This window comes from Lepidochelys kempii, chromosome 2 (genome assembly GCF_965140265.1).
Source record: "Lepidochelys kempii isolate rLepKem1 chromosome 2, rLepKem1.hap2, whole genome shotgun sequence".
Classification (NCBI taxonomy): Eukaryota; Metazoa; Chordata; order Testudines; family Cheloniidae; genus Lepidochelys; species Lepidochelys kempii.
This window is the reverse complement of record NC_133257.1, coordinates 122,756,145-122,768,953: the sequence shown is the minus strand read 5'-3', so window position 1 is coordinate 122,768,953 and position 12,809 is coordinate 122,756,145. Positions and strand designations below refer to the sequence as shown.

The 12,809-nt window shown below is 46.9% G+C and overlaps 2 protein-coding genes across 19 annotated transcripts in view; one reads left to right on the top strand and one right to left on the bottom strand.

Moving 5' to 3' along the window:
- Positions 1-6,028, bottom strand: part of PIGN (phosphatidylinositol glycan anchor biosynthesis class N) — a 169,830-nt gene extending 163,802 nt beyond the window's left edge. For 4 of the 9 annotated variants that reach the window (XM_073332239.1, XM_073332240.1, XM_073332242.1 and 1 more), the window contains exon 1: positions 4,947-6,028. The gene's annotated coding sequence lies outside the window, so the exon portion shown is untranslated. The remainder of the gene's footprint in view (positions 1-4,946) is intronic. The other 5 variants (XM_073332238.1, XM_073332237.1, XR_012157360.1 and 2 more) reach the window with 4 other exon arrangements.
- Positions 5,420-12,809, top strand: part of RELCH (RAB11 binding and LisH domain, coiled-coil and HEAT repeat containing) — a 122,377-nt gene continuing 114,987 nt past the window's right edge. For 2 of the 10 annotated variants that reach the window (XM_073332225.1, XM_073332223.1), the window contains exon 1: positions 5,439-6,204. In XM_073332225.1, coding sequence (XP_073188326.1) covers positions 5,715-6,204 — 490 coding nt within the window. In that variant the 5' untranslated portion in view covers positions 5,439-5,714. Of the gene's footprint in view, positions 6,205-12,809 lie in introns of all 10 variants that reach the window. The other 8 variants (XM_073332234.1, XM_073332232.1, XM_073332228.1 and 5 more) reach the window with 8 other exon arrangements.

Here is a 12,809-nt window from a genome sequence, read left to right as displayed (position 1 = left end):
CTTACACCCACAGCAGAGCAAAAATCCTATTGAGCTACCTTTACAAAACAGAGTACAGAACATTTGCTAGTATAGTATGAAATACGGACAGGGCTTCATATTGGAGAAAACATGCAAGGAACCAAATTACCAGTGCTATATTGTATATCTATTAAGTTGAAATTTAAGTCAGCACTCCTCATGGAGTAAGGGTGCCTGTTTGTATGCAGGTTTGCAATTTGGGGGTTGTTAGATCCTTGGTTGCTCAGGTACTATCTGAGCCCAAGAGCACTTTATTCACAAATCTCTAGCAAAGGAAGTGAGCTTTTATTTTGTATGTGGAACTTGCTAGTTAACCATGCCTTTTGTCACCTCTAGCTTAGACTTCTCTAATGTAACCCACATCGAGCAGCACTTTAAAGGCATTCAGAAGGTTGAATTAGCCACTTTCAACACACTAAGCAATGCTTTTTGCAGACAGAACTTTATAATGCTGAGCCATAGTTAAGTGTCGTTTCTGAGTAGCTTCCAGGGGGAGTCTCAAATGTTGATTTTGACTTTACAAAGACCTAAACATATTGGGACCTGACTAATCTATGGCATGTCTACAATATGGACATGTTTATTCCTGTTAGTCTGCAGGAGTTAAAACAGCTATAGGAGAGTGAACTGGCCTCCACTATTAATTGTGTATCGACACAAGTGTTTATTACTTTCCCATCAATTATACTGTAGTCAATAAAAAGGAGTACTTGTGGCACCTTAGAGCCTAAAATTTATTTGAGCATAAGCTTTCGTGAGCTACAGCTCACTTCATCACATGCATTCAGTGGAAAATACAGTGGGGAGATTTTATATACACAGAGAACACGAAACAATACCATACACACTGTAAGAAGAGTGATCAGGTAAGATGAGCTATTACCAGCAAGAGAGAAAACAAAACCTTTTGTAGTGATAATCAAGGTGGGCCATTTCCAGCAGCTGACAAGAACGTGTGAGGAACAGTGGGGGGTGGAGGGGGGGGAATAAATATGGGGAAACAGTTTTACTTTGTGTAATGACACATCCACTCCCAGTCTTTATTCAAGCCTAATTTCCACAGTGTCCAGTTTGCAAATTAATTCCAATTCAGCACTCTCTCGTTGGAGTCTGTTTTTGAAGTTTTTTTGTTGAAGAATTGCCACTTTTAGGTCTGTAATCGAGTGACCAGAGAGATTGAAGTGTTCTCCGACTGGTTTTTGAACATTATAATTCTTGACGTCTGATTTGTGTCCATTTATTCTTTTACGTAGAGACTGGCTAATGTACATGGCAGAGGGGCATTGCTGGCACATGATGGCATATATCACATTGGTAGATGTGCAGGTGAACAAGCCTCTGATAGTGTGGCTGATGTCATTAGGCCCTATGATGGTGTCCCCTGAGTAGATACGTGGGCACAGTTGGCAACGGGCTTTGTTGCAATGATAGGTTCCTGGGTTAGTGGTTCTGTTGTGTGGTTTGTGGTTGCTAGAGAGTATTTGCTTCAGGTTGGGGGGCTGTCTGTAAGCAAGGACTGGCCTGTCTCCCAAGATCTGTGAGAGTGATGGGTCGTCCTTCAGGATAGGTCGTAGATCCTTGATGATGCGCTAGAGGAGTTTTAGTTGGGGGCTGAAGGTGATGGCTAGTGGCGTTCTGTTATTTTCTTTGTTGGGCCTGTCCTGTGGTAGGTGACTTCTGGGTACTCTTCTGGCTCTGTCAAGATGTTTCTTCACTTCAGCAGGTGGATATTGTAGTTGTAAGAACACTTGATAGAGATCTTGTTGGTGTTTGTCTCTGCCTGAGGGGTTGGAGCAAATGCGGTTGTATCGTAGAACTTCGCTGTAGACAATGGATCGTGTGGTGTAGTCTGCAGCTTTCATCCAGACATGCAGGTAGGCACAACGGTCAGTAGGTTTCCGGTATAGGGCGGTGTTTATGTGACCATCGCTTATTAGCACCATGGTGTCCAGCAAGAGGATCTCTTGCGTGGACTGGTCCAGGCTGAGGCTGATGGTGGGATGGAAATTGTTGAAATCATGGTGGAATTCCTCAAGAGCTTCTTTTCCAGGGGTCCAGATGATGAAGATGTCATTAGTGTAGGGCAAGTAGAGTAAGGGCATTAAGGGACGAGAGCTGAGGAAGTGTTGTTCTAAGTCAGCCATAAAAATGTTGGCATACTGTGGTGCCATGCGGGTACCCATAGCAGTGCCGCTGATTTGAAGGTATACATTGTCCCCAAATGTGAAATAGGTATGGGTGAGGACAAAGTTCAGCCACCAGGTTTGCCGTGACATTATCGGGGATACTGTTCCTGATGGCTTGCAGTCCATCTTTGTGTGGAATGTTGGTATAGAGAACTTCAACATCCAGATTGGTTAGGATGGTGTTTTCAGGAAGATCACCGATGGATTGTAGTTTCCTCAGGAAGTCAGTGGTATCTCAAAGATGGCTAGGAATGCTGGTAGCGTAGGGCCTGAGGAGGGAGTCCTTGAGGAATTCCACCATGATTTCAACAATTTCCATCCCACCAGCAACCTCAGCCAGAACCAGTCCACACAAGAGATCCACTTCCTGGACACTACAGTGCTAATAAGCAATGGCCACATAAACACCACCCTATACCGGAAACCTACTGATTGCTACACTTACCCATATGCCTCCAGCTTTCATCCAGACCACACCACACGATCCATTGTCTACAGCCAAGCTCTACGATACAACCACATTTGCTCCAACCCCCCAGACAGAGACAAACACCTGCAAGATCTCTATCAAGCATTCTTACAACTACAATACCTACCTGCTGAAATGAAGAAACAGCTTGACAGAGCCAGAAGAGTACCCAGAAGTAACCTACCAACCAACAGAACACCACTAGCCGTCACCTTCAGCCCCCAACTAAAACCTGTCCAACGCATCATCAAGGATCTACAACCTATCCTGAAGGACGACTCATCACTCTCACAGATCTTGGGAGACAGGCCAGTCCTTGCTTACAGACAGCCCCCCATCCTGAAGCAAATACTCACCAGCAACCATACACCACACAACAGAACCACTAACCCAGAAACCTATCATTGCAACAAAGCCCGTTGCCAACTGTGCCCACGTATCTACTCAGGGGACACCATCATAGGGCCTAATGACATCAGCCACACTATCAGAGGCTCGTTCACCTGCACATCTACCAATGTGATATATGCCATCATGTGCCAGCAATGCCCCTCTGCCATGTACATTGGCCAAACCGGACAGTCTCTACATAAAAGAATAAATGGACACAAATCAGATGTCAAGAATTATAACATTCATAAACCAGTCAGAGAACATTTCAATCTCTCTCGATTACAGACCTAAAAGTGGCAAGTCTTCAACAAAAAACTTTCAAAAACAGATTCCAACGAGAGACTGCTGAAATGAAATTAATTTGCAAACTGGACACCATGAAATTAGGCTTGAATAAAGACTGGGGTGTCATTGCACAAAGTAAAATGATTTCCCCATGTTTATTCCCCTTCCCCCCCTCCCCTACTGTTCCTCACAGGTTCTTATCAACTGCTGGAAATGGCCCACCTTGATTATCACTACAAAAGGTTTTGTTTTGGTTTTTGCTTCCCCGTCTCCGGCTGGTAATAGCTCACCTTACCTGATCACTCTCCTTACAGTGTGCATGGTAACACCCATTGTTTTATATTCTCTGCGTATATAAAATCTCCCCACTGTATTTTCCACTGAATGCATGTGATGAAGTGAGCTGTAGCTCACGAAAGCTTATGCTCAAATAAATTTGTTAGTCTCTAAGGTGCCACAAGTACTCTTTTTGTTTTTGCGGATACAGACTAACACGGCTGCTATTCTGAAAACCGTAGTCAATGCAGCTGCACAGGCATCACATAGCACACATTTGGATCTGGAGAGATCTTTATTACTGGTGATACATAAAATAGAAAGAACCCAGCTAGAGTCACTGATTTTTTGTAGGAAAGGAAGATAGGGGGAAAAACAGCTCTGGTGAGCAGAACACATTTCAGCTTGAAGTCATTGAGAAAAACAACATGTAAGCACACTGCAGCACTTTAGCTCAAATTGCCACTTTGCTTTGGCCCTCCAGCTAGTTCTCACTGTAACTCAGGGAGCATCACTCCACCTGCTCAGGATAGTTATTGATTTCTGGACATTTGTAGCGTTGTTGGAGCTGTTCTGGTCCCAGAATACTAAATTTGTTAGTCTCTCAGGTGCCACAAGTACTCCTGTTCTTTTTAAAGAGAGAAGGTGAATGAGCTGGTATCTGCTGGTGAAAGAGACAAGCTTTCAAGCTTCACAGACAGGAAGCGCTCCACATAGCTCAAAACCTTCTCTCTCTCTCTCACCAACAGAAGTTGGTCCAATAAAAAATGGTACTTGACCCACCTTGGCTCTTACTTATCGTTGGTCATTCTAACCTCGCCCCCCAACACCGCTGCATCCCAGGGCTGTATCGCGGGGGTGGGGGGAGAGAGTTGCTGCATGGGCAGCCCTCATGCCGGGTTATGTCTGGCTGCCATGCGAGACTCTGGGGCTCGTGTTCAGCGGTCCCCGCCCCGCTGCCGAGGCAGCAGGGAGGGGGTCCCGGCGGTAGCTCCCTGGCTGCCCCCGCGGGGTCGTCACCACTGAGAGACAATAAACCGGGACACCGGGGATGAGCCCGAGCCCGAGCCCGCGCCCGCAAACCTGGCGAGGCGCAGGGATCAGCCGCCCCCCGGCAGTCCCCGCCCCTCCCGCACCTGCTAGCGACCGAGCCAACCCCCGCCCCCGGCTCCGCCCCGCCCGGCCGAGCACGAGCCGCCCCGCAGAGCGCGCCGGAGGCTCCAGCAGCGCGGCAGCGCAGGAACCCCAGCCGCCCCGGCGCCCCACACCCAACCCCAGGAGCGAACTGCGCAAGCGCCGCCTCCGCGGCTACTTACTAGCTCACACGGGCCGCCAGCGCCGGCACCAACGTCCGCCCCACGCTTCCGTTCCGGCCTCGCGGACGCTCTCGCGAGACCTCGCAGCCTATCGCTCCGCCCCTAGCTTCTCTCTAGTCCCAGCCACTGATCCCGGCTGTAACCACCCACCCACTTCCGCCTCCAGGCCACGTCCCTTCCACTTGCAAAAGAGGTCAGCCCCCCATCACGTGCTTCCACGGGCCAGGCCCCGCCCCTTTACCAATCTAGGTCAGCCCTTCTCGCGCTGTAAACCCCTCTTAACATACACTCCGCCCATCTCCCTCCTATTTCCTTATGGCTCCAGCCTCTCCCGTGTGTCCGTCACCCGTAAGCCCCGCCCCTTCTGCCCTAAACCTCGCCCTTCTCAGGCTTCTGCTCAGGCCCCGCCTCTTCCTCTTCTTGTCTGTGGGAGGATTCCGTTGCACTTGACAGGGGAAGGGGGTGGAGCCTCCGAATCTGGCCCCGACTCCGACCGTTGCTTGCGGTTGGACGGGGAAATCTCGCGAGAGTTGTCACCCGGAAGCCGGCAGGGGAGGGAGGCAGGCAGGCAGGAGGAGAGTCGCGGTGCACCCTTGCTAGTGGCGGCGGCGGCACCCCTAGTAGTAGTGACTGGGGCGCCGCGCCCGGGGCTGGTCCCGGCGCCGCGGGGCTGGAGAGGCGGCGCCGCAGCAGGGGCCAGGGCGTGTCGCTGGGCAGGCCAGGCCGGGCGGGCGGGAGGCGGCTGCGCGGCCCGTGTCGCGCTGTAAGATGGCGGCGGCGGGCGGAGGCAGCAGCGTGAACCCGTTCCTCTGCGACTCCGAGGAAGACGAGGCGGAGGAGCCGAGAGCCGGCGGCAACAGCGATCCAGGCTCGGGAGGCCCGCTCTCCCCGCAGCAGGAGGAGGAGGAGGCGGCTGTGGGCGGTCCCGGGGGGCTGCCGGGGCTGCGGGCGGCAGCCCTCGGGGAGGCCGGCTGGGGCGGGCCCGGCGCCGGAGAGCCACCCCGGGTGCCCGTGGACGCGCTGGCGGCGCAGCTGCTGCGGGACCAGTTCCTGCTGACGGCGCTGGAGCTGCACACGGAGCTGCTGGAGAGCGGCCGCGAGCTGCCCCGCCTGCGCGACTATTTCTCCAACCCGGGCAACTTCGAGCGGCAGAGCGGCACCCCGACCGCGGGGGGAGCCCCGGGCCTGTGGGGAGCTGCCTGCGCGGCGCCGGGGGGAGCGGCGGCCAGCGGCAAGGAGCCCGGTCCCGGGCAGCTCAGTAAGTGATCCTCGCTTGCCACAGGGAAGAAGGGGCGTGTGCCCTGCCGGCGTCTCTATGAGGTGGGAGGGGTGCGATGGGGGACTAGGGGGAGAGATGTCTGGTGGCTGGACCTAGGTGTGTCTGGGTGTGTGTGAGGGGGACGGGGGTGTAGTGGGGGCTGCTATGGGCGTGGGTACAAGGGCTGGTTGTTACGCTGCAGGTGCAGACTGGAATCGTGAGGGTTTGCTACTAGTGCAGCAGTGTTAAAGCCCGGCTATTGTATTTTCTAGTGAAATGTCAGCAGGACTCAGTAGAAAATTTCTAGCCATGTTACCTTAGAAGTCATCTTGTTTTGAGTTGTGTGTGATTAAATTTTAAGGCAATTCTTGTGGAGAGAGAGGTAGGCATTTCTGCTTTAATCCTGGCCTGTTCTCACGTTTGTTTCTCTTATCTGACACACCAGTCAGATCACACATTCATGGTTCCACTGGGAGTGAGTTTTTCTTGGGGTTGGGACTAAGAGGAAATATGTTTTGGCTTATGACTGACGATCCTAAACTCTATAATTTCCAATATGAGCTGTCAAAGGTGACTATTAAAAGGTCAATGTATTGACCCTGGCAACATAAAAAACAACATTCTGAATGCCCTAATATTTTTATTCAGTTTCACAGGACTTAGCTGTTGAACCACAGAGTACAATGACTGCCATAATTAATGCTAGCAGATTTAGAGAGCACCAGCTGTCTATGTCCTGTCATCTCTCTAAAATGTTTTGGAGGGAAATGTGTATCATCAGTGTTGGGTGGGTTTGTTTGGGGGTTTTTTTTGTTTGGAGTAAGGCAGGCAAAGATAGTGTTTGCGAAGTTGTCAGACTTAGCAGAAGACCTTACTGCTGCTAAGTATCACCGACCGCCTTTATGGATGAACAGATGACAATATGCTTGCATTATTTACATAAAATACCTGCTTTCCATAAAGACTCTCATGGTGATGACATGGGGTCTAAAACACAAGTCTTAAGTTAAGTAAAAGATTAGATTAATTCTATAAGAAGAAGTGGTTTTCTCTTTCTCAATCCCTTGACTTTTAATTTGTGATTTACTGAAATCTTTATATTAAATGGAAGGGATGAAAGTGTTCATGGTTAATAGAAACTTGGATGATATGTACATATGCTCTAGTTTTATTTCAAGAGAATATCCATCTTGTGTGTAAGATGCTTCCCAAATAATGGGACACATTCATAAGTAACATTACTGGTACAAAGCCATACTATAGACTTAAACTTTGGAAATGGCTTTTGGGGTTTCATTTAATATCTTCAGCCACCCAAAAATCCACACCCCAGGAGCTTGTACTGCTTCTTATTGTAAGAAGCAGACTAATACATGATTATATCTAAAATTATATCATCGCACCCCAGTTATTGTAGTATTGCTTTTGAATATTATTTTTTAAATATTTAAAACATTATAATTTGCTTTCAAAGAGTAAGAACTGCAGTACTATATTCCTTCTTGACAAGATTAGTGGGTTTTGCAAAGACTTCTGCTTCAGGGCCACATACTAGCTTGGATGCTAAATTCACTTCCATCTGATTAAAAACTGCCCATTTTAGAAGTCTAACTATAGTCAGATTACTTGATTGATTTAATATTCTCATTGCTTTGTTAACATGAAATCTGGGTACTGTTGGAGATAGAATACTAGAGTAGATGGACCATAAATCTGATCCAGAGAGTTAAGCAGGGACAACTTCCTCTAGTGACATACAGGGACAAGATGATGAGAAGCCTAGCCCTACCCTGTAACTCTCAGGTATGGGGTTTCTGCCAGGATGTGAAAGGAGATTTCTAGGCCATATCTACGCTACAGCAGCACACCTATGGTGCTGCAGCTGTGCTGCTGTAAAGCCGTAGCATACATTGACTGAAGGGGATTTTTTCCATTGAAGTAGACTATGTCTGCACTTAAGACGCTACAGCTGCACCACTGTGGCACTTCAGTGTAAACACTTACCTCAGTGACAGGAGGGTTTCTTCTGTCACTATAGGTAATCCATGTCCCCGAGAGGCAGTAGCTAGATTGATGGAAGAATTTTTCCATTGCCCTAAGGCAGTCTACACTAGAGATTAGGTCGGTTTAGCTGTGTTTCCTGGGATGTGGATTTTTCACACCTCTGAGACACAGCTATGTCAATGTAACTTTTCAGCATAGACCAGCCAGAGTTAATTCACCTTCGAGATGCGGTAGTGAGGCCACTGGAAGAATTCTTCCATTGACCTAGCTGCATCCACACTGGGGGTTAGGTTGACTTAAGTGCTCAGGACACACAATTTTTCATGGCCCTTAACAATGTAATCAGATCTAAACTTCTAAATTTAGACTAGGTGGCTTCATTTGCAGAAGATCTTAGTTAGAGCGGAGCCAAGTATGGGTGGGTAGCAACTTTAGATTTCCTTTCCTGGGCTTTAGTGCTTTGGAGGATGCTGAAAAAGACTGGAGAGAGAACAATAGAGTTTTGAGCTATTTTAAGAAAGTCCTCTAATGCCTCTAGCCATGCCTACAATAAAAAGTTAGGTTGACACAGCTACATTGCTCAATTAGCCTAAACCCCTGCATAGACAGCATTAGGTCAGTGGAAGAATTCTTCTGTTGACCCAGCTACCACCTCTTAATGAGGTAGATTAACTAGAGGGATGGGAGAACCATGAAGCACTAAAGAGGTAGCTGTTTAAGTGTAGACATAGCCTTAGTGTTGATGTAGAAATTGAGGGCATGTCTACACTTAAAACGTTGCATCAGCACAGCTGCACCTCTGTAGCACTTTAATGAAGACACTCTAAACCAATGATTCTCAACCCGCAGGCCGCTTGAGGCCTGATCAGCACACAGCTGTGGCCCATGTGGCGTCGTCAGGGCAGTACAGTATATGTATTGTGTGGATGTGGACCACATAACTTCACACAGAGCTGCATATGCGGCCCACAGTAGTAAATAGGTTGAGAGCCACTACTCTAAGCCAACGGGAGAGAATTCTTCTGTTGGCATAGTTAATCCACCTCCTTAAGAGGCAGTAGCTATTTCGCCGGGAGAAGCTCTCCGACCAACAGAGCACTGTACACAAGGGGTTACGTCACTATAACTACGTAACTCAGGGTGTGGATTTTTCAAACCCATGAGCGATGTAGGTATACTGATATAGGTCTGTAGTGTAGACTACAGAGTCGCTAAAGCTATGTCTACGATACAGCTGCACGTCTATGGTGCTGCAGGTTTGCTGCTCGAGTGCCATACTGAAGACCCTCGCTACAGCAATGGAAGGGTATTTTCCATTCAATAGTTAACCTAGATACTGCCTCTCAGAGTGGTGGATTGAAAGAATTCTTCCATTGGCTTAGCAACATCTACCCTGGGGGTTACGGCAGCTTAGGTCTTTCAGGGGTCTGAGGTTTTTCACACCCAGGTGACATAGCTAGGTCAATCTAAATTTTAGTTGTAGATCAGGCCTAAATCACTCGTGTTTGGTGATCCATTGAAAAATATGTTTCAACTTGGCCAAATTTATTAGAGTTAAAAAGGTACTTTGCTTATGCACTAATTTTTAAATTGTAACTGGATATATTTTACCAGCCCTCAAATGTTCAACTCATATTATGCAAGTTAAGTGAATTTTTCATTCTGTTGCCCTGTCAGTGTTTTATTGGTGACGTGACTGAGTACATAAGAAAGTTGAGTGGAATTTCTCAATGTGCAGAGTCATTTGAGAGGGTGTGAGGCTTTGTATGAGTGAGGCAAGGCTTTAAAATATGCAAGTATATAGAATAAGATTGAGGGCCTCAGTAATCATTTACTCACTGAACAAATGCATCCATTTAATGACCCAAAGATTAAGTATGCAATGGAATTTGTTTTTTTTCACGTTTCTTTTCATAATTAAGGAATTCTTCAGCTCAGAATAGCCCAGTCAACCTTATATGGAAGTCTACTGTTAAGATAATCATTTTAATTTTTTTAGTGCAAAATAGCAGCTGGAAATACAGCTAGTAAGTAGCCTGTGGCCAGTATCCTGTCCGTTGTTCACCAGCAAGTACTTTACAAACCACAGGTAGCCTATGGAGCAAAGTTCAGAATATTAGTTCAATGGAATAGGTCCTTTTAATAATGACCATAAAAAAGATGGTAACTTTTGAGTTTTCAAAAACTCTTTCTCTGGTTTCACCTGAAACTGGTCAAATAGAACTCCCAAAGACCATTAATATTCAAATGGTTGACGTTTTATATATTTCTGCTATAGTGTTCTCTCCGTTATCAGGCAGCAACAATGCGTTAGGATGCAGCTGTAAACACAGAAACGATGGTATTATTAGAAATGCAGATACAGGCATTCTTTGCAACAACCCTGCCCCTTCCCAGTTTGTTAATGAAGATACCTACGTGAGTGTAAAAAGTTTCATTACCCTTTACAGTCCTCTGATTGGTTTTCAAGCTGTGTAACAGTGCTCGCGCCCAAGGAAACTTAAAGTAATTTTGCACCAAGTCTCCTCTGCAGAAGCACTGCAATATCAATTGAGGCATACTGAGTTTACATAAAAAGAAAAGGAGTACTTGTGGCACCTTAGAGACTAACAAGTACGTAGGTGCCACAAGTCCTCCTTTTCTTTTTGCGAATACAGACTAACACGGCTGCTACTCTGAAACCTGAGTTTACATAAAATTCCATTTCCGATTCCTGAATCTTGTTTTCCACCCCCACAAACTTTTGGTGGCTCCTTTGAGGAGGCATGTTACGCACCGACAGCCTTAACACTGTACTTTGGGAACAGCAGGTCAAGAAATATTGACTGTGTCGAAAAACTGTGCCCTTCAGTAATGTGTTTGATGCATTCTTTCAACAAAGAGCCCAGAGAGCATTCAGCCTGTAATGTTTGAACCAGCTGGAATCCTAAAAACTACCAGCAGGTTTCTTATGCTCATGGCTATGCAAAACTGTCAGATCTTTACAGGTTTAAATTTTAACAAGGGATTTTTTTTCTGCTCCTACTCCCCTATATTGAAATTTCTGTTTTCCAACATTCAATTCGGATTATGGCAATATTATGAGTTACGTTGTTAAATCTACTAACAAAGAAATATAAGATGTTAACACCAATTCCATTCAGTAAATTCTTTAAACTGCTTTTTCAGCTGTTGTGAAATACTGTTTCAACACTCAGGGTCTACGGTCCAGGGACTGCACCAGGATAGCTATGATGCTGTAGTTATGCCAATATAACCCTGTAGTGTAGATGCAGCATACTCTGATGGAGGGGTTTTTTTTCCATTCGTGTGGAATCACCTGTTCCCCAATTCTGTAACTGGGTTGACAGAATCATCCTTCCCTTGACCTAGCTGAGCCTACATTGGCAGTTTGGTAGGCATAGCTACACTGTTCAGGGGCATGGAATTTTCACACTAGTTGGAATTATTAATATCTGAAATTATTAATATTGATATTTGAAACCACCAAACACTAATGTAACCATAAATTCCTTTATTAAATCCAGAGGCCAAATGATATTTATACAGTTGCTCTAAACATGCCTAAAAAGTATGTCTAATAAGCAATCTACTAAATCCAAACAATAACAAAAGAATTATAAGCATTGGAATAAGATACTTACAAATAGGCTAAACCTGGGGGTGCTTTAGACCCACATTGCTTGGCTCCAACATGGTCAGGCAGATATCAGCAATGAACCCTTTAAGGGTTTACTTCTTATACCCTTTAACAAACAAGTGATATCATTGCCAATGACTGTCTTCAGCTAAAAAAACAATTTGAATCAGTTCACCCTTTTTTCCAGTCTTAATCCAGATAAGATTTACAAACTCCTTTGGCTCTTCCTCCTTATCTCTTCCCCTCCTTCCTGCTAACCAACAGTTTTTCTTTGCACCTGGGTTTACACAGGTTTTAACATTAGTGTGTGGTTTGGGGAAGGGCTGTGTTGGCTCATTTTAAAACAGATTCTTTGTTTTAATTTAAAACCATCTGCAATCACCCCTATCAGTCAGAGGCCTTCTTTTTCAAAACTTCCCCCTATTTCATTCGTTATTTTTTGAACCAGATATCCTCCCTATTTCATTCTTTTCAACCTTATACCACATTCTTTTCAAGGCCTTCCTTCGACTTCAGAGGTGGGAAAACTATGGCCCGTGCCCGGTCCCTGAGCTCTTGGCCAGGGAGGCTGTCCCCCAGCCCCTCCCCCGCTGTCCCCCTGCAGCTATGCCACCGCAGCTGCATGGCTTGCACCCACCCACCTCCAAGGCTCTCCAATAAGCCTATCCTGCCTCTCTGAACGGCATGTAAGGGGGTGGGGGGGTTGGATAAGGGGTAGGAGTTCCCGGGGGCAGTCAGGGGACAGGGGGTGGTTGCATGGGGTGGAGGTTCAGGGGGAGGGGTGGTCAGGAGACAGGGAGCAGGGAGGGTTGGAAAGGGGATGGGATCCTGGGGGGAGGGGGGCAGTTAGGGATGGGGGTCCCGGGAGGGGGTGGTCAGGGGACAAGGAGTGTGTGGGGGGGGGGTTGGATGGGTCAGGGGTCCTGGGGAGCAGTCAGGGGGCAGGGGTATGGATAGGGGT